The following is an 18,715-nucleotide window of genomic DNA, read 5'->3' as shown; positions in this document are numbered from 1 at the left end:
TCATCTCACTCGGAGAGTTTTTGGAGCTTGGTATGCTGCTTTCTTATGCCAATATGACCTGAGGACCTTTTGCTAGCATCCCACAGTAGAGCACTGTTATTCATCTATATCCATGGAAATCAAGAACAGTTAGCCCCTTACGACCCATGGGGAAGAAGTCTAGGCTAAATAATTGTTAAGGTGAAATTGAAAGAGAATACCTGTTTCATAAGGGCAGGCAGTTGCTGCTTGATATCAAATAGCCCAGCAGATAAGCACAGATGTTTGAGAGGACCAAGTATGAGGTAGGTTCTTTTGTTACCTTTTTTATCAGGTCAGGCCATTAGATTCAATTGAACAGTCTTCTGATTAGGGTTTATAAAGGCCATTCTGATTGTAAGTCTTCAGCAGTGTCTCTTAATTTTAACAAAGTATTTAAACTGTCATCTCTGGAAATTTGTGATTAAAATGGAAACAGCAAAGACTTGATTGTCCAATAATAAGCATGTTTAGTGAATGTTAATGTGTCCCCAACAGCTTAGCATGTAGCCGTTTTAGAAAGAGTTGAAGTTTGTTAAAAGATGGTAAGGTGTTTATATTTTAGCATCTATGGTAAAAAGCAGATACAAAGTAGAATTCCTATATAACTAACATCATTTTTGTTGAACTTAGAAATCAAACTGAAAGGATGCACCATGCTCTTATCACTGAATATTTTAGATAGGATTTTTTCTTCCTCTTTGTGCTTTTCAGTATTTCTTAAAATAAACATATATTAGCTTTTATAAGTACAAAACATCGTGCAATTTTTAGGAACGTAAATGAACACAAGTGTGTTTCTAGCAAGTTATCCTCATCTTTGCAGATAGTCTAAATGACTTCTGAAATTCTGGTCCTGCTTTTTAATTTAAATGCAGTTAGATTTCACAGCACATTCCTTTGGTAAGCTTTTGATGTTGTTTCCCATCTTGTGTTGCTCTTACCCCTATTTACTCAAGCTTTAATTGGCTAAATTCAGCAGGACGCTCTGAGTAGAATATTTTTCATTTTAATTAAAGAAAGGTTAGCTGTGTGATATTGAACAGGTAACCTCTCTGTATTTGTGTTTCCTCCTTGGACATGATGATGGTGATAATGGTACTGCCTATTTAATAGGCTTGTCAGGATGATCAAATCAGCTGATCCATGGAACGCATTCAGAAGTATGTGGCCTAGAGTAATTACTTAAGAAACGCTAAATATTGTTGTTGAGTCACTAAGTCGTGTGCAACTCTTTGTAACCCCATGGACTGTGGCCCACCAGGCTCCTCTGTCCCTGGGATTTCTCAGGCAAGAATACTGGAGTGGGTTGCCATTTCCTCCTCCAGGGAATCTTTCCAACCTAGGGATTGAATCCACATCTCCTGCATTGGTAGGTGAATTCTTTTCCACTGAGCCACCTGGGAAGCCCCCAAATATTATTTGTCTAAAAAAAACACACAGGGTAGAGAGCTAAGGAAGTCATGGTTGTGACTTTTGTAATTGAGAAAGTCCTGGCACCCCATGGTGCAGCAGGAAGTAAAAGTTCTTTCCTGTGAAGGAGAAGCAAAGCAGTTTTCAAGTGTTCCGAAGCCTTCAAAAATTTTAATAGATAATAAGACATTTTTTCATCACTAAGTTCTGGTGATGTTTAGCCATTTAAAAAAAATTCCAGTCTCCTGTGTTTTTTCAGGAAGAGGGTAGTGGGTAGATGTCTGCTTGCCCTGGGTTTTCTCCAGCTCCCAGCCCTCTGCTCCTCTCCTGCCTCTGTCTGCTCTCCTGCATTCCACTCTTTGCATTTCGCCTTTGCAGAGGACTTGTCTCTGTATGTGAAAGTCATTTTGTGCCACTATACTGCTTTCTGTCCCTCCGTGTTTTTCTTTTCTATATTGGTCTGTCTTGGTTTCCTCTCTCTGATGCCTTCTTTTCCTCATCCTCTATCCTCTACCTGTTTTTCTTTATTTGAGTTCTTTCCCTGGCCTTGAGATCAACAGTGAATTTTTCTTATTTCTTACACACATGGTCTCTGGTTTTTACTAGTGATCTTTTAAAAAATATACCAGGCTCATGGACTTTTTAGTCTTTTAGTACATGAACCTGGCATATTCCTTCATTTATTTAAGTCTTCATTAGTTTTCATTTGTTTGTTTATTTTAAATCCTGACCCCAGCAGTGAAAGTGCCGAATCCTAATGACTAGACCACCAGGGAACTCCCTTCTCCTGATCTTGATTGGAAAAAAGTCTCTAACCCTGGCAGGAGATTGGGTTGAATGATAAACTGCCTCAGGATTTAATCCAGAAGGATTTTTTTTTGTTTGTTTTTAAAACAAACTTTTAAAGATTCTTCTGGTTGTCCTGGTTTATCTGCTTTCTTGAAGTTTTAACTGTAGTAGCTACTGTGATAGATTTAAGTTTTATTTCTCTTTAGTGCTGAGATTTTGATCATCTTTTAAACTAACACCTCATCTCTCTTTAAATTGATGGATGTTCCGAAATATATCAGATATACAAATGGAATCTGATAGCTATCTTAATGGCTAAATGCTTACTTTGCTTTTAATTCAATATTGCAGGTAACATTGAGATATCCTGGATTGATGACACGTCAGCATTTGTTTCTCTCAGCCAGCCTGAACAGGTACCAATTGGTAAGTGTGTTGGGCCTTTGTCTTGTGTGTTAACTAAAAGGTGGGAGCTTGCCCACTTCCCAGTCTAGATGCTGTGGTGTTCAGTCAGCTGGTTCACAAGCATTGTTGCCTGGTTTGTTTTGAGCTTGTCTCTAAAATAAAGGAAGTAGTTAGTAAGTATTGCACGTAGATGAGAAAATAAGACAAATGTACTGATTCTTTAGAGATACTCTATCATATATTTTTCACTTTTCTGTTCCTTTCTTATAGCCCTTTTTCTAAAATGATTTGTATGTTTACTTGGAAGGATAAAAAGAGCAAATTGAGAGGAATGGGGGACACCAGATGGTGATTCCTATATTGACCTGTTTGCCTCTGTACTTTTTCCCATTTATTTTATAACTTTTTGTGATTCACTTATTCCATTAAACTGGTATCAAATACTTGTTTTACAAACAAATAAACTGAAAGATACTTCAGTTGTTTCTAAATTAGGGTTGTTAAAAGGTCGAATACCAACTCTCTTATTGTTGGACCCTAAATAGTTTTGATATTAACCATCACAAAACATCCCGTTTTCTTAGGATGCAAAGCTATTGAAGAATATATGTATTGTTCAGCTATTTCTTCACATAGATTTCAAGTTCCCTGGTGTTAATAATAAAAACACGTGAAAATGTTAAGTATGCTGATTAACGTTTTCTTCTTATTAAACGAAGTGCCACAGACTAACAGTATATAATTCTGATGACGTATGAGGAGAATATAAGCAGCTCTATATGAAAATTTCTACAAACACAAATTCAGGTCAAATTTTTTTTGGTATTTAAAAAAAAAAGTATATAACCATCACAGGAATATATGCCATGTTATAGAAATGGAAAGTTTAGGCTCTGGAATCATATTGCTATAGTTGTGTGACCTTGGGCAGATTCTTTGATAAGCTTCTGCTTATCTTTATAAACTGAGGACTGTGTTACGGATTTTCTAGGATTGTTGTGAGGATTACATGAAATGATTATGTATATAAAGCTGGCATTGCTTTGAACTTTTATGATGGTTGTTTCGAAGTAGATTTCAATATGAAAGGCACCGCAGGAGCTCATGACACCAGGAACAGTACTGGATACAGGGTGTGAATGATACTGCTGTTAATAGTGACATGTTTTCACATTTGCTTATTTGTGACCCATGCCCCCACAATCCTTAGAAAGACAGTTTACATGGAATCCAAAGGGAATGGATTATTAGAAACCGAAGGATGACTTCAGGTGTGGGGGCAGGGCCCCTGAGATTAAGACGGTCCTGAGACTTCAGCATGGTTGAGAGAGCACTGATGGGAACTCCCCACCCCAAATCTTTTTCTTCCCCCATGTATCTCTCTCATTTGTTTCTGGCTGTGCTGGGTCTGCCTGCCGTGCGTGGGCCTCCTCTAGTTGTGGCGCTCGGGGGCTGCTCTTCCTTGTGGCGCGTGGGCTTCCCATTGCAGTGGCTTCTCTTCTTGCGGAGCTCGGGCTCTCGGCGTGTGGGCTCAGTAGGTGCAGCACCGGACTCGAGAGCACAGTCTCAGGAGTTGTGTTGCAGGGACTTTAGTTGTCCCGAAGCCCGTGGGATCTTCCTAGATCAGGGATCGAACCCATGTCTCCTGCATTGGCAGATGGATTCTTAACCCACTGTACCAACAGGGAAGTCCTCCACCCTAAATCTCGTCACATCTTTACTCATTCATTGTTGCCCTTCACCTCCCTCGCTCTGGTCACTGAGCTTAAAAGCTACTGTACTATTGAAAGACGCAAAAATGAGTTAAGGGGATAATCATTACGGGACATCAAATATGGTTTAACAGGAACATTAAAAGAAGCTTTGATACCTCTTACCCGTAAACAAGGAATTATGCCGTGCAATGGGAGCGAAGGGGATGCAAAGGCTTTAAAGTCACACTGACATGGGACCTAACCTGCCTCTGCCACCTGTCAGCCACGCACCTCGAGGCCTGTTACATAAACTCTTAAGCCACAGGTTCCTCACTGAGAGATGGAGATGATGATAGTTACTTTGTAAGATGAGATCACACACTGTCTGTCCGTCTGTTTAATTTGGCTGCTCTGGGTCTCAGTTGTGGCACTCAGGATCTTTGATCTTTGTTGTGGCATGCAGGATCTTTAGTTGCAGCATGTGAACTCTTTGCAGCTTGTGGGATATAGTTCTCCAACCAGGGGCTCTCCAGCCCCTGCATTGGGAGCTCGGAGTCTTAGCCCCTGGACCACCAGGGAAGCCCCACAATCACAGATTTTAAGTTCCCAGCAAAGAGTCTGGCACTCCACCAGCAGTGCCTGATAATTGGTAGTAATTATTATGATACTGCTTGGCCTCCCTCGCTGTGAACAGTAAACATAAGTGTGTGTAAATCTGGAATCTGTAAGACACTAGTGAGTAGTATTTACTTGAAAATGCAAACATAATTCCTTGTTTATGGGTAAGAGGTGTCAAAGCTTCTTTTAATGTTCCTGTTATACTGTATTTGATGTCCTGTAATGATTGTTCCCTTACTTATTTTTGCATCTTTCAATAGTACAGTAGCTTTTAAGCTCTATTTTATTCAGCAATACCTGAAATCAGGGAGCTAGATTTCAGAATCACGTAGCCACAGAAGTCCTCTGATTTGTTCATTTGGCCGTCTTATTCACCACTGGGGGCTTCCCTGGTGGCCCAGATGATGAAGAATCTGCCTGCAATGCAGGAGACCTAGGTTTGATCCCTGGGTCAGGAGGATCCCCTGGAAAAGGAATGGCTACCTACTCCGGTATTCCTGCCTGGAGAGTCCCATGGACAGAGGAGCCTGGCGGGCTACAGTCCACAGAGCTGCAAAGAGTCAGACACGACTGAGTGACTGAGGCACAAATGCACTCAGCCCTGGATCCCCCTCTCACGCCTGGCCTGTGAAAGGGCCATGTAGGGAATCGGCCAAGATGAAACTGTGACCTTTCTACCTTTCTTCTTCCTAGGTTAAGAAGTTAGGTGGCTGCGTTTTTTTTTTTTTTTTTTTTTTTTATTCCTTCTCTTCTTTATTTTTTTTTTATTTTTTTATTATTTTTACTTTTGGGATCTTTGTTGCGGCATGTGGGCTTTCTCTAGTTTTGGCGCACTGGGACTACTCTCTAGTTGCAGTGTGCTCACTCCTTGCAGTGGCTTCTCTTGTTGCGGAGCATGGGCTTTAGAGCCGGAGGGCTTAGTAGTTGCGGCACGTGGGCTTAGATGCCCAACCAGGGATCACACCTGCTTTCCTCCTTTGGAAGGCGGATTCTTAACCACTGGACCACCAGGAAAGTCCTGTGACTTGTCTTTTGATACATGCAGCTTTACTAAGCAAGTGTAATATTCCACAGTAGTCTCTCTTCTGACAGAAAAGACAACTCTTAACGTAAATACCTGGCCATTTGCATGTACTGTGCCTATGACTGCAGTTTTCTTAGCCAGGAGCCGTCTTTTACTAAACCATCCTCTCCCCCCAGAAGCCTGGCTCTGTCCTACTTCCATCCTCGCCTCAGCCTCAGCATCCGTGTCTCCAGGATCTTCTTAGGCTTCCTTTACAGCGGTTTGGGCCCCGTTCTCTGTATGGAGCCTGGTACCCTTTCTTAGCATACCTTGCTTCCCTGGTTGTCTTCCCAGATGGACTGGAAACTCCGAGAGCAGAGACCTCATCTCTTGTTTGCCATTGTGTTTTCAGGGCTTCGAGTTGTAGTGTCTGATGTTAGAAGTGTATGAATAATGTTAGAAGTGTATGAATATGTTAGAAGCTGAATAAATGCCATTCAAGGTGTCATGACTTAGAAATGCCTTTTTGCACTTGCTGGGTGTATCTCGTGTCTCAGGCCTTGTGCTGTGATTTCTGAAATGATGCAAATGTTTCACTGAAAGACACTGTAGAATTTGTTTTTTATCATGGTGATTTTACCGATGAGCGAGACCGAAGATATTTAATATGCTGCAAATCCTGTTAATGTTATCTTAAACAAATTACTTATTCATTTCAGCGGAAACACAGGGCCTCTTAGATCAATAACATAACATTGGAAAAATCATTAAATGCCTGTTTATATTGCAGCTTGTAATGGCTTCTTTGGCTCAGTTACAAACTATTTTTGATTTACATTTAAGGAGTTGCTTTTTAACTGACACCTGTCTTTTTTTTTTTTTTTTTAATTTCTTCATCGTGCTGAGTCTAATCAAGATTTCTTCAAAGCATTTTCATGACTATGACAGCTCTTTCTCAGGTCTATCAAAATGATTAAAACTCTTCTCCTGAGTGCCATTTAGTTTGATTCCTGTTGCTTTTTGTTTCTTTGTTTTTTCACATTCTTCCCCTCTGTCTGGGAAGACAGCCTGTGGCCAGTGTGGGACTTGATGCCATGGAGGAGATCACTGAGCCTCATTGTTTGAGAATTTTTCTCAGAGTCATTGAATAAGAAATCACCTGTAATGGTCACATCTGAATAACTCAGACATATTTAGGATTTTTATATACCTAATGCAGTCTTCGGAGAAGGCAATGGCAACCCACTCCATTGTTCTTGCCTGGAGAATCCCAGGGACGGGGGAGCCTGGTGGGCTGCTGTCTTTGGGGTTGCACAGAGTTGGACACGATTGAAGTGACTTAGCAGCAGCAGCAATGCAGTCTTATTAAATGGGGGAAAGAGCTCAACAATATTTCAAATGTACTGGCACTTCCTAGTCTTACTCTCAATATTTAGACATTGTCTTATGTGTCCTTAGGCTCCTCTGTCCATGGAATTCTCCAGGCAAGAATACTGGAGTGAGTAGCCATTCCCTTCTCCAAGGGGATCTTCCTGACCCAGGGATCGAACCCAGGTCTCCTGCAGTGCAGGCAGATTCTTTACAGTGTGAGCTACCAGGGAAACCCCTTAAATACATTATAAGGCATTATCTCTCTGCCTGTAATTCTTATAGAAATAGCTTGAGGAAAATTAGCTTTTCATTTGTTTTGAAAGTCACAGTTTGGAACACACCATGAATACTACAGAGAAATTTTAAAAAGCAAAAATTGATGAAGGCACTGTAGAAGAGGTAAAAAAAACCTAGTGGTTATTCTGTAAAGCTAGCCCCCATTCAGGGAGTTACAGAAATTCCTGATATGCTGCCTTAGGAGCTTGTTCATGATGAGTTTACGGGGATGGGTAGATACCTGGCTTTACAGCTTCACTTCAGTCCCTAGTATGGGTGTGTTTATGTTAAATCATCCTTTTAAAAGCCCAGCTTGTGATTGTGCTGAACAGATAAACATCAGAGTTGTGATGTGGTTTTTGAGGTGATTATTCAGTACTGGATTTCCAAAGAGTCTTGCTTATAACTTTAAACTTCACCTGTGCTTTTTGTTAGCCTTTTAAAGTTTACCGAATCTGAAGAGGTACTCATTTGTGGGATTGATTTGTGTTCTCGTTTTTCCTCAGTCACTCTAGGTTCCTGACTTTGTTGCTTTTTTCAAAGAACCAGCTTTTGGCTGACTTCATTTTTCTGTCTTGTTTGCTGATGTCTATTTTTTTGGATTCTGCTTTGCTGTTTTCTTTCTTTTTTAAGTTGCTTTGGATTTACTTTGCTCTTCTTTACCAGTTTCTTTTTTTTTTTCTTTTTTCTATTCTTTTTTTTATTAACAAGCAAAATAATAATTAAAAAACAACAACACAACAACAAAAACCTTAAAGTTGGAACTGCAATAAGTCAAACTGCTGCTGGAGTTCACAGATGTACCTGGGGTACATGCACCCTCATTGCAAGGCAGGACCTAGGCACATAACTGTGCATTTAGGTATGTAGGTGACCAGGAAGAGTCAAAGAGGTGGAAAACACCGGAGAACAGAAAGCATTAAAAGCTTTTCATCAAGCAATTCCACAGCGCTCTGCTCTTTGCCTCTGCTTTGCCTCTGTATCCTCTGTGGTTCCTGTTCCAGCTGAACTTGTGACAATCCCAAATTGTTCCTTCCTCTTTTTCAGCTTTTCGTCATCCTCTGACTTTCTGGAGATTGAAGAGACACTCAAACCAAACCTTTGAGCTCTTTGTTTTAGCTTATCCAGGTTAACCATAGGCCTGGTGTCACACGACAGACCTTTTGATGGAACTGGAGAAATCCCAAATCTAGTTGCCCGGGCAGCTTTCTTACTCTCCAAACTCACAGGTACATTGAATCATTCAGCTCTCCTCTGCATCCTCTCAGTCTGTGGTATTTCAGATGTAATTTTTACCACTTTTTTCTCTGCTGCCACATCAACCGTTTTTTCAGGAGGTTCTTCCTCTTTGACAGGCAGTTCTAAGGTCTTTGGTTCTTCTTCCTCTGTTTCATCTCCCAGTACCTCTTCTTCATTTGCCTCCTCTTCAGCATGCTCTTCAAGATATGCCTGGAGCCTGTTGATGAGATCTTGTTTTATTCCCTTGTTCTCCAAACCACGAGCAAGACACTCCTGCTTTAGTTCAGCAAGCTTCAGCTTATGAAGCTCCACCGTCTCAGTCGCCATCTTGTTACCCCTTACCAGTTTCTTGAAGTAGAAAGTTATGTGCTTCCCCCCCGCCCCGCCGTCTTCTAAAATATTTTTGAGCCTGGCTTCCAATAGCTTAGCAGTCCTTAGCCAGTGATCAGTCAGGTGTGCTTGAGCACCTTGAGCCGTTAAGGCTTTCCACTTTTGCCGACAAGGTTTGGGAATGTTCAGCATCCCACTTTCAAGCAGTTCATAAGTCTGCCCCAGTTTTCACTTTTGGGTGGACCTTCTTTCTCCAGTGTAAGTGCACAAGGCCTCACGCCCAGCCAGCAGTGTGTATGTAGCTAAGACCCTCTCCCAGTCATTGATTTTGACCTCTTTTTGTTTCTGATACAAGTATTTAAAGCTGTAAGTTATCCTCGAAGCACTGTTTCAGGTCCATTCCATCAACTGTACTTTGTGTTTGCATTATTGTTAAGTTAGACACGTTTTCTAAAGGCTCCTTTAACCAGGGATTATTGGGAAGGGTGTTGTTTAATTTTCAAGTACTTCGAATTTTCCTAGATTTCTTGTCGTTACTACTTTATAATTTAATTGTGTTGTTATTAGAAATTTTACTTTGATTTCAATCCTTTTAAACGCAGTGAGATTTGCTTTATAGCCTCATATAAGATATGACCTGTCTTGCTGAACATACTGTGTACACTTGTATGTAAATGCTATTTCAAATACTAAAAGATGATGCTGTTAAAGTGCTGCACTGAATATGCCAGCAAATTTGGAAAACTCAGTAGTGGTCACAGGACTGGAAAAGGTTCAGTTTTCATTCCAGTCCCAAAGAAGGTCAATGCCAAAGAATGTTCAAACTTCATACAGTTGTGCTCATTTCACATGCGCACAAAGTTATGCCAAAAATCCTTCAAGCTAACCTTCAGCAGTATGTGAACAGAGAACTTTGAGATGTGTAAACTGGATTTAGAAAAGACAGAGGAACAGAGATCAAATTGCCAACATTTGTTGGGTGATAGAAAAAGCAAGGAAGTTCCAGAAAAAATTCTGCTGCTTCGTTGACTAAGCTAAAGCTTTTGACTGTGTGAGTCACAACAAACTGTGGAAAGTTCTTGAAGACCTGGTAGTACTAGACCACCTTACCTGTCTCCTGAGGAACCTGTATGTGGGTCAAGAAACAGCAGTTAAAACCAAACACGAAACAACTGTCTGGTTCAAAATTGGAAAAAGAGTACAACAAGGCTGTATATTGTCACCGTGCTTATTTAATTTATATGCAGAGTACATCATGCTGGGCTGGATGAGTCACAAGCTGGAATCAAGATTGCTTGGAGAAATAGCCACTTCAGATATGCAGATGATATCCCACTCTAATGGCAGAAAGTGAAGAGGAACTAAAGAGCCTCTTGATAAAAAAAATTGCAAATCAATGTGTACTCTAAAAAAATGGAAACAACTAAGGAATATTGGATACATATTGGGTTTTAGGTGGCTTTAAGGAATTACAATTAATTTATATCTTATAATAATGGCATGATTATTGCCTCAAAAAAAAAAAAACCTTTATATGTTAAATACATAGTGAAGTATTTATGGGTGAAATTATTTACTTTAAAAGAATATAGTTTTAACAAAGATTAGATGAAACCAGAATGGCAAGATGTTTATAAATTTGATGAGTTGTGTTCTTTTCTTGACTTTTGTATATATTTGATGTTTCCATAATAAAAAGTTAAAAATAAAATCAATGAGAGAGACATTAGGAAGGAATAGTCTTCACCCTCTTAGGTTGGCTTCCCTGGGAAATTGGCTTAGAGATTTGCATGCAGGGCTCTTGAGAGTAAACCCCGTGGGAGATTACAGGAAGTTGAACTGGGCCCAAGGAGATGCTGGAATGCACTGTAGTGACAAGGAAGGTTTCAGTAACTCCCAACTAGAATGGCTCCTCAGGTCACCTGATCTCAGGGAACCATGACTTTATACACCTCTCACTACCCTCCCCTTCACATATACATACACATATTGATCTGTCTTTGAATTGTGAGCTGTCTCCAGAGAACAGGTATAACCTTGGAAAAGATTTTCTTTGTATCACCTCACACTGGTCAGAATGGCTATCATCAAAAAGTCTACAAACCATAAGTGCTGGAGATGGTGTGGAGGAAAGGGAACCTTCCTGCCCTATTGGTGGGAATATAAATTGGTACAGCTGCTATGAAGAACAGTGAGAAAAAAAAAAAAAGTTATGTCTGACTCTTTGCGACCCCATGGGCTGTAGCCCTCCAAGCCTGGAAGGCTCCTCCATCCATGGGATTTTCCAGGCAAGAATACTGGAGTGGGTTGCCATTTCTTTCTCCAGGGGATCTTGCAGACCCAGGGATTGAACCTAGGTCTACAGTATTGCAGGCAGACTGTTTACCATCTGAGCTACCAGGGAAACCATTATGGAGAACAGTAAGCGGTTCCTTAAACTAAGAATACCATATATGATCCAGCAATTCCACATCTGGGCATGTATCTGAAGAAAACCATAATTTGAAAAGATATATCCTTGCCTCCTTTGTCAAAGATAAGGTGTCCATAGGTTCGTGGATTTATCTCTGGGCTTTCTATTCTGTTCCATTGGTCTATATTTCTGTCTTTGTGCCAGTACCACACTGTCTTGATGACTGTGGCTTTGTAGTAGAGTCTGAAGTCAGGCAGGTTGATTCCTCCAGTTCCATTCTTCTTTTTCAAGATTACTTTGGCTATTCGAGGTTTTTTGTATTTCCATACAAATTGTGAAATTCTTTGGTCTAGTTCTGTGAAAAATACCGTTGGTAGCTTGATAGGGATTGCATTGAATCTATAGATTGCTTTGGGTAGAATAGCCATTTTGACAATATTGATTCTTCCAATCCATGAACACGGTATGTTTCTCCATCTGTTTGTGTCCTCTTTGATTTCTTTCATCAGTGTTTTATAGTTTTCTATGTATAGGTCTTTTGTTTCTTTAGGTAGATATACTCCTAAGACAAAGGAGGCAAGGATATACAATGGAAAAAAGACAACCTCTTTAACAAGTGGTGCTGGGAAAACTGGTCAACCACTTGTAAAAGAATGAAACTAGAACACTTTCTAACACCATACACAAAAATAAACTCAAAATGGATTAAAGATCTAAATGTAAGACCAGAAACTATAAAACTCCTAGAGGAGAACATAGGCAAAACACTCTCCGACATAAATCACAGCAAGATCCTCTATGACCCACCTCCCAGAATATTGGAAATAAAAGCAAAACTAAACCAATGGGATCTAATGAAACTTAAAAGCTTTTGCACTACAAAAGAAACTATAAGTAAGGTGAAAAGACAGCCGTCAGATTGGGAGAAAATAATAGCAAATGAAGAAACAGACAAAGGATTAATCTCAAAAATATACAAGCAACTCCTGCAGCTCAATTCCAGAAAAATAAATGACCCAATCAAAAAATGGGCCAGAGAACTAAACAGACATTTCTCCAAAGAAGACATACAGATGGCTAACAAACACATGAAAAGGTGCTCAACATCACTCATTATTAGAGAAATGCAAATCAAAACCACAATGAGGTAGGTACCATTACACGCCAGTCAGGATGGCTGCTATCCAAAAGTCTACAAGCAATAAATGCTGGAGAGGCTGTGGAGAAAAGGGAACCCTCTTACACTGTTGGTGGGAATGCAAACTAGTACAGCCACTATGGAAAACAGTGTGGAGATTCCTTAAAAAACTGGAAATAGAACTGCCATATGACCCAGCAATCCCACTTCTGGGCATACACACTGAGGAAACCACATCTGAAAGAGACACATGCACCCCAATGTTCATCGCAGCACTGTTTATAATAGCCAGGACATGGAAGCAACCTAGATGCCCATCAGCAGATGAATGGATAAGGAAGCTGTGGTACATATACACCATGGAATTTTACTCAGCCGTCAAAAAGAATTCATTTGAACCAGTCCTAATGAGATGGATGAAACTGGAGCCCCTTATACAGAGTGAAGTAAGCCAGAAAGATAAAGAACATTACAGCATACTAACACATATATATGGAATTTAGAAAGATGGTAACGATAACCCTATATGCAAAACAGAAAAAGAGACACAGAAATACAGAACAGACTTTTGAACTCTGTGGGAGAAGGTGAGGGTGGGATGTTTCAAAAGAACAGCATGTATACTATCTATGGTGAAACAGATCACCAGCCCAGGTGGGATGCATGAGACAAGTGCTCCGGCCTGGTGCACTGGGAAGACCCAGAGGAATCGGGTGGAGAGGGAGGTGGGAGGGGGGATCGGGATGGGGAATAAGTGTAAATCTATGGCTGATTCATATCAATGTATGACAAAACCCACTGAAATGTTGTGAAGTAATTAGCCTCCAACTAATAAAAAAATTAAAAAAAAAAAAAGAAAAAGAAAAGATATATGCACCCCAGTGTTTCATTGCAGCACTATTTACAATAGCCAAGATATGGAAGCAACCTAAATGTCCATCAACAGAGGAATGGGTAAAGAATATGTGTGTGTGGGTGTGGGTGTGTGTGTGTATATAATGGGATATTACTCAGCCATAAAAAGAACAAAATAATGCCATTTACAGTAGCATGATGGATCTAGAGATGATCATACTAAGTGAAATATGTCAGACAAAGACAAATATCACATATTACTAATATGCAGAATCTAATTTTTAAAAGAAATTATATAAATGAGCTTATTTACAAAATAGGAACAAACTCACAGATTTCAAGAACAAACATTGTTACCAAAGGGGAGATGTGAGGTAGGAGGGATATTATAGACCAGGAGCTTGGGATTAACATACACAAACTACTACATATAAAATAGACAGGCAACAAGGACCTACTGCTTAGTACAGGAAACTCTCCTCAGTATTCTGTAATAACGTATATGGGGAAAGAATCTGAAAAAGAATAAGTAGATATATATGTATAACTGAATCAATATGCTACACAAGTGAGACACAACATTGTAAATCAACTATATTGCAATAAAACAATTTTAAAAAGATACTGCTTGGCTGACAATTCCCAGAGAGAGGAACTCGAACAGATGCTGAGTGCTTTTAGCCATTGAAGTAATAAGAACCTCAGTCTTCATCCTGGAAATCTGGGCAGCTTACCCTGGCACCCATCACACTCTCCATTTTTTTTTTTACCCATAAACATTTACAACAATGACATTTTTCTCCTGTGTCTCATGCACTTGATGATTGTGTCCGTGTTTTGTTTTGTTGGCTGTTTGAGAAAAGTGGTGTATTTGCATAAAGAGAGCATGTGTTGACATGCAATAGATCTGTTGCTTTAAATTCATCTTGCAAGTGGTTTTCATTGAAATAGCAGGAAACTAATGTCCTTTTAAAACTTTATTAAAATCATCTGGATATGCTTAATCTAGTAAAAGCAGAGTACACGGCTGCTGGACTTCCTATAGATTTAGATATGGAGCAGAAAGAGGCTTAAGTGATATCCTACATTTGAAACTGTGTAGAAAGATGTTATTGGCCTCAAAAAATATGTCCCTTATGAAGTAGATTCACAACTAGCATCCCTGCACCATTTCTGTTTGCATGACTTTTTGAATGTCTCTGGCATTCTGTCCTACTTGGTCTCTTCATTCTCCGTGTGGGTTCATATACATCATTGCTGTTTTTTCTAGAATTGCTGCCTTTCCTTGTTCAGTCTAAGACTTTCCGCTTCTCCACTCAAGAAAGGTCAATTCTGAAGTGAACCTTTACAAAGAGCTGTATCACCCTGAGCCTCAGAATCATTTCAACTTTGTCTTCAAAAATTTGACCCTTCATCATAATTGAGTTCTACTTAGTCTAGCCATTTTCATGATTAATTATAGATGGGAACTCTGGGCTAGATGGTGCAGCCATGTTTAATGAGGTCACTCAGATGGTCAGGCCGCTTTCTAGGGCACTGTGATCTTTTACTTACTTTTGGCAAAAAAAAAAAAAAAAAAAAAAAAAAAGATCAAATAATTTACACCATGTTGTTGAGTTACTTTAGAAAAAATGACACCAGTGTTCATTAAGGATGTAAATACCTATAAATCCACTTAAACACATGCCTTCTACATTGAAAGCCACCCTGGAACCTTGATTACATTTGATTTTAGGGCTTTGAAATGCAAAGCAACACGCTGAACACTGTTGGATGAAACTGTTCTGAAGTGGAGAACTAGGAGGAAGTCTTAAATAGCGTTACTCCAGCCAACATACACAAACTTAACATTGCTTTTTGAACCTATGGCCATGTGCATTAAAGATGAATATTTTGCCTTTGAAAAATTAATGTCCCAGAGCTCTTGCAACCATTGTTTTTTTGTGAAATGGAGTATGCAAAATGTCTTTTAAAAATGCAGCCTTTTGGTGAATAGATTGTTTCTCCTCTTTTTGGGCTGTGTTACTCATTGGAAAGCCCCCTAAAGGAGCATTAAGCAAATGAGCAAATAGCTTTAAAAATCCTGTTACCATACTCAGAGGAACCTGGAGATGGATGGAGTCAGTGAGCGAGACCAATTTTCATCCTTGTGTGAAACAAATAAAGTGTCTCTTTCTCCTCTTTTCTTTTCTTGATCTTTTAAAAATGTAAAGGCTCACTGCTTTTTCTTGTTTAACAGATTTAAGTTTAAACAAAGAAGGCTTCTTTGAAAGGTCCAAGTAAGAAATGCCAAGCTAAGGAGGATGGAGCTGGCCTGGGAGCTTTGTGAGTTATCAGGTAAATGTTATGTCTGGAGTAGAGACTAAGATAACCAAGCCTCGTGGGGTCTTGGATCAATTTAATTTTGATAAATGACCAGTTTGGTAAATATTATTTACATTACTCCATAAGTCAGGTCTGTTTCTGATCCACTCATGTTTGAACAACTCGCATCATTGACTGTGGAAATAGCTTCTCAAGTAATCCCCATGGGCTGGCTTACCCCACTGTTAGCTCACAGTTAGAAGGATAATTAGGAATGAGGGTGCTTGGCTTTTGAACTAAAAATGAAAGCATGGGCAAAAGGCTCAGTAATCTATATTTGAAGCAGTTCTTGAGCCACAAGAACTCAATATTCCCAGCAATCTACAGAAGTGGTGGTATTTTAAAATTCTGCATCTGCTTTAAAAAATGACGTTCTTAAATATTACAAGATTTAAAAAGAAAAACAGTTTTTAAGCATAGTCCTATCCCTTTAACACACTATTTTATCTATCTGTATTTTCTACTCTCTATCTATATAGGTTATATGTTTATTGATTCACTCACTCCTTCATTCTGCAAGTGTTTAAATACTTAGAATGCATCAGTTAGTAGTTAATGCCAGAGATTAACCAACATTTTCTGTAGTGAGCCAACCACATAGTAAAAGGTTTTGAGGGCCACCCAATCTTTGTCACAACTTCTCAGGTCAGGTGTTATAGGGCAAAAGCAGTTAAAGACAATATGTGAACACACAGATCTGATAGTTTCCCCATAAAACTTTATTTACAAAGCAGGCAGTATGTTGGATTTGGCCAGCTGGTCACAGTTTAACTAAACTGTGGCATAAAACCATGGCATCCAAGAGCCAGACAAAATATTAGATAAAGTCCCATTGAACATACACTGTAATTGGGGAGGGCAAATAGTAAATAACAAATAAATGGTCTCAGTGAATAAATAGTACAAATGAAAGAAACTATTAGGTTGGTGCAAAAGTAATTATTTATGGATGCTAAGTTTTAAATCACTGTAACTAGGCTCAAACACATGTTTATTAATCAAAATAAGAACCATTACAATCAACACATTTTTGCCAATGAGAAATTAGTTTGTTTATTACTATAGCATAAAAACTTATGCTTTGGGATTCGATGAAGTCTTGGATAGCTTTTTCTGCATCCTGCTGGTTGTGGAAGCATTTTCCGTACAAAAAGTTGTCAAGATGCTTGAAGAAGTGGTAGTCAGTTGGACAGAGGTCACATGGATATTGCACCTCAGACAAAAATTGTAGCCCAGTTTGTTCACCTTTTGAAGCATTGGTTGTGTGATATGCAGCCAGGTCACAGAAAAGAATTGGGCCCTTTTTGTTGACCACCACTGATTGCAGGAGTTGTAGTTTTTTGTGCATCTCATTGATTTGCTGAGCATACTTCTCAGATGTAATGGTTTCACTAGGATTCAGAAAGCTGCAGTGGATTAAACTAGCAGCAAACCATGAAACAGTGCCCATGACACTTTTATTGGTGCAAGTTTGGCTTTGGAGATTGTTCTCAGTCCAGCCACTGAACTGGTCATCACTGGTTGTTACATAAAATTCACATTGTTGTTGCATAGAGCTGTTGCATAGGGTAAGAGAAAATGACACTTCTAAAAGAAACTGTTGATTTGATTTGCAGTCAGCTCTTGAGACACCCATTTATCAGCTTTTTCATCTTTCCAATTTGCTTCAAATGCCAAATGACCATAGGATGGTCGATGTTGAGTTCTTCAGCAACTTTGCATGTAGTTGAAAGAGGATTAGCTTCAGTGATCCTCTCAGTTGGTCGTTGTACACTTCCAATGGCTAGCCTCTGCTGCACTCCTCATCTTCACGGCTCTAATCTACTTTGCAAAACTACTTGAACCTCCAGTGCACTGTATGTTCATTAAAAGTTTCTGGGCCAAATGCATTGTTGAAGTCATAGTTGTCTCCACTGCTTTATGACCCATTTTGTGCTCAAATAAGATCATTTGAATTGATTTTTGTCTAACATCATTTCCCTAGTCTAAAATACATATAAAATAAACACCAAGGAATAATTCATTAGCAAAAAATATAAAGCAAGAAATGCACGTTAAAATAATGTATAACAAACCACATTTATTTAAGAATGTATTCCAATATCAAATGGCAAAATTCAGTAATGCAAAACCAAAATTATTTTTGCACCAACCTAATATTCCTTCCTCTGTGTCATACATGTAGCTAAATCTAATTGATGAGCATATATATGAAGGAAAGATATCAAGGTAATAAAAGATATCAAGATAATAAACTTTTTCTAAATTCTTTGTTTCTGCTTTGGACAGAGAAACCCAAGAATTTTAAAGTAGGGCAAAAATCAGAAGCAAGGAATGTAAATGTAAAGAGTGTTTGCCTTTTGGTAAGAAAATTTTTGTTAGCTTTAGGCACCCAGCTTTCTGGGTAGTCCTGAAAATCAGGGTCTGAATAAAGGAGCAGACAAATGGGAACCTCATTCTTCCTGCTCAGGGCCTGTGTTTTGCCACTCAGCAGCAGCCCTTCATAATTAAGTCAGTTAAGAAACAAGGTAGCTCAGACATAGAAGCTCGTGTTCAAATCCATCAGGCACGGATTGTAAATGGCACAGTGCATGCAAAGCACAGTACATGGTACAACGTTATAAAGAGGATATACTGATGAATGTGACAGATCCCTGTCTTTGTAGTTGGAGGGAGAGACAGGGACCTGGCAGATAGGACAGATTGAAGGCCAAGGTATCACGTGATAGAGTAGGGTGTGTGTGTGTGTGTGTGTGTGTGTGTGTGTGTGTGTGTGTGTGTGTGTGTGT

At 39.4% G+C, this 18,715-nt stretch overlaps 1 protein-coding gene and 1 pseudogene across 5 annotated transcripts in view; one reads left to right on the top strand and one right to left on the bottom strand.

Moving 5' to 3' along the window:
* The window catches only part of LOC122684146 (poly(A)-specific ribonuclease PARN-like), a 192,952-nt gene that overhangs the window by 129,093 nt on the left and 45,144 nt on the right, over nucleotides 1-18,715 (top strand). For 3 of the 5 annotated variants that reach the window (XR_006337960.1, XR_006337957.1, XR_006337965.1), the window contains exons 24-25: nucleotides 2,572-2,646; nucleotides 15,802-15,899. Coding sequence is in view for 2 of the 5 variants with exons in the window: in XM_043888088.1 (XP_043744023.1) it covers nucleotides 2,572-2,646; nucleotides 6,138-6,205 (143 nt within the window). In the remaining 3 variants the exon portion in view is untranslated. Of the gene's footprint in view, nucleotides 1-2,571; nucleotides 2,647-6,137; nucleotides 8,460-15,801; nucleotides 17,520-18,715 lie in introns of those variants that run through there. The other 2 variants (XM_043888172.1, XM_043888088.1) reach the window with 2 other exon arrangements.
* Nucleotides 8,455-9,169, bottom strand: LOC122684437 (annotated as a pseudogene).

This window comes from Cervus elaphus, chromosome 1, assembly GCF_910594005.1.
Source record: "Cervus elaphus chromosome 1, mCerEla1.1, whole genome shotgun sequence".
Taxonomy (NCBI): domain Eukaryota; kingdom Metazoa; phylum Chordata; class Mammalia; order Artiodactyla; family Cervidae; genus Cervus; species Cervus elaphus.
This window is presented reverse-complemented; position numbering and strand designations above follow the sequence as displayed.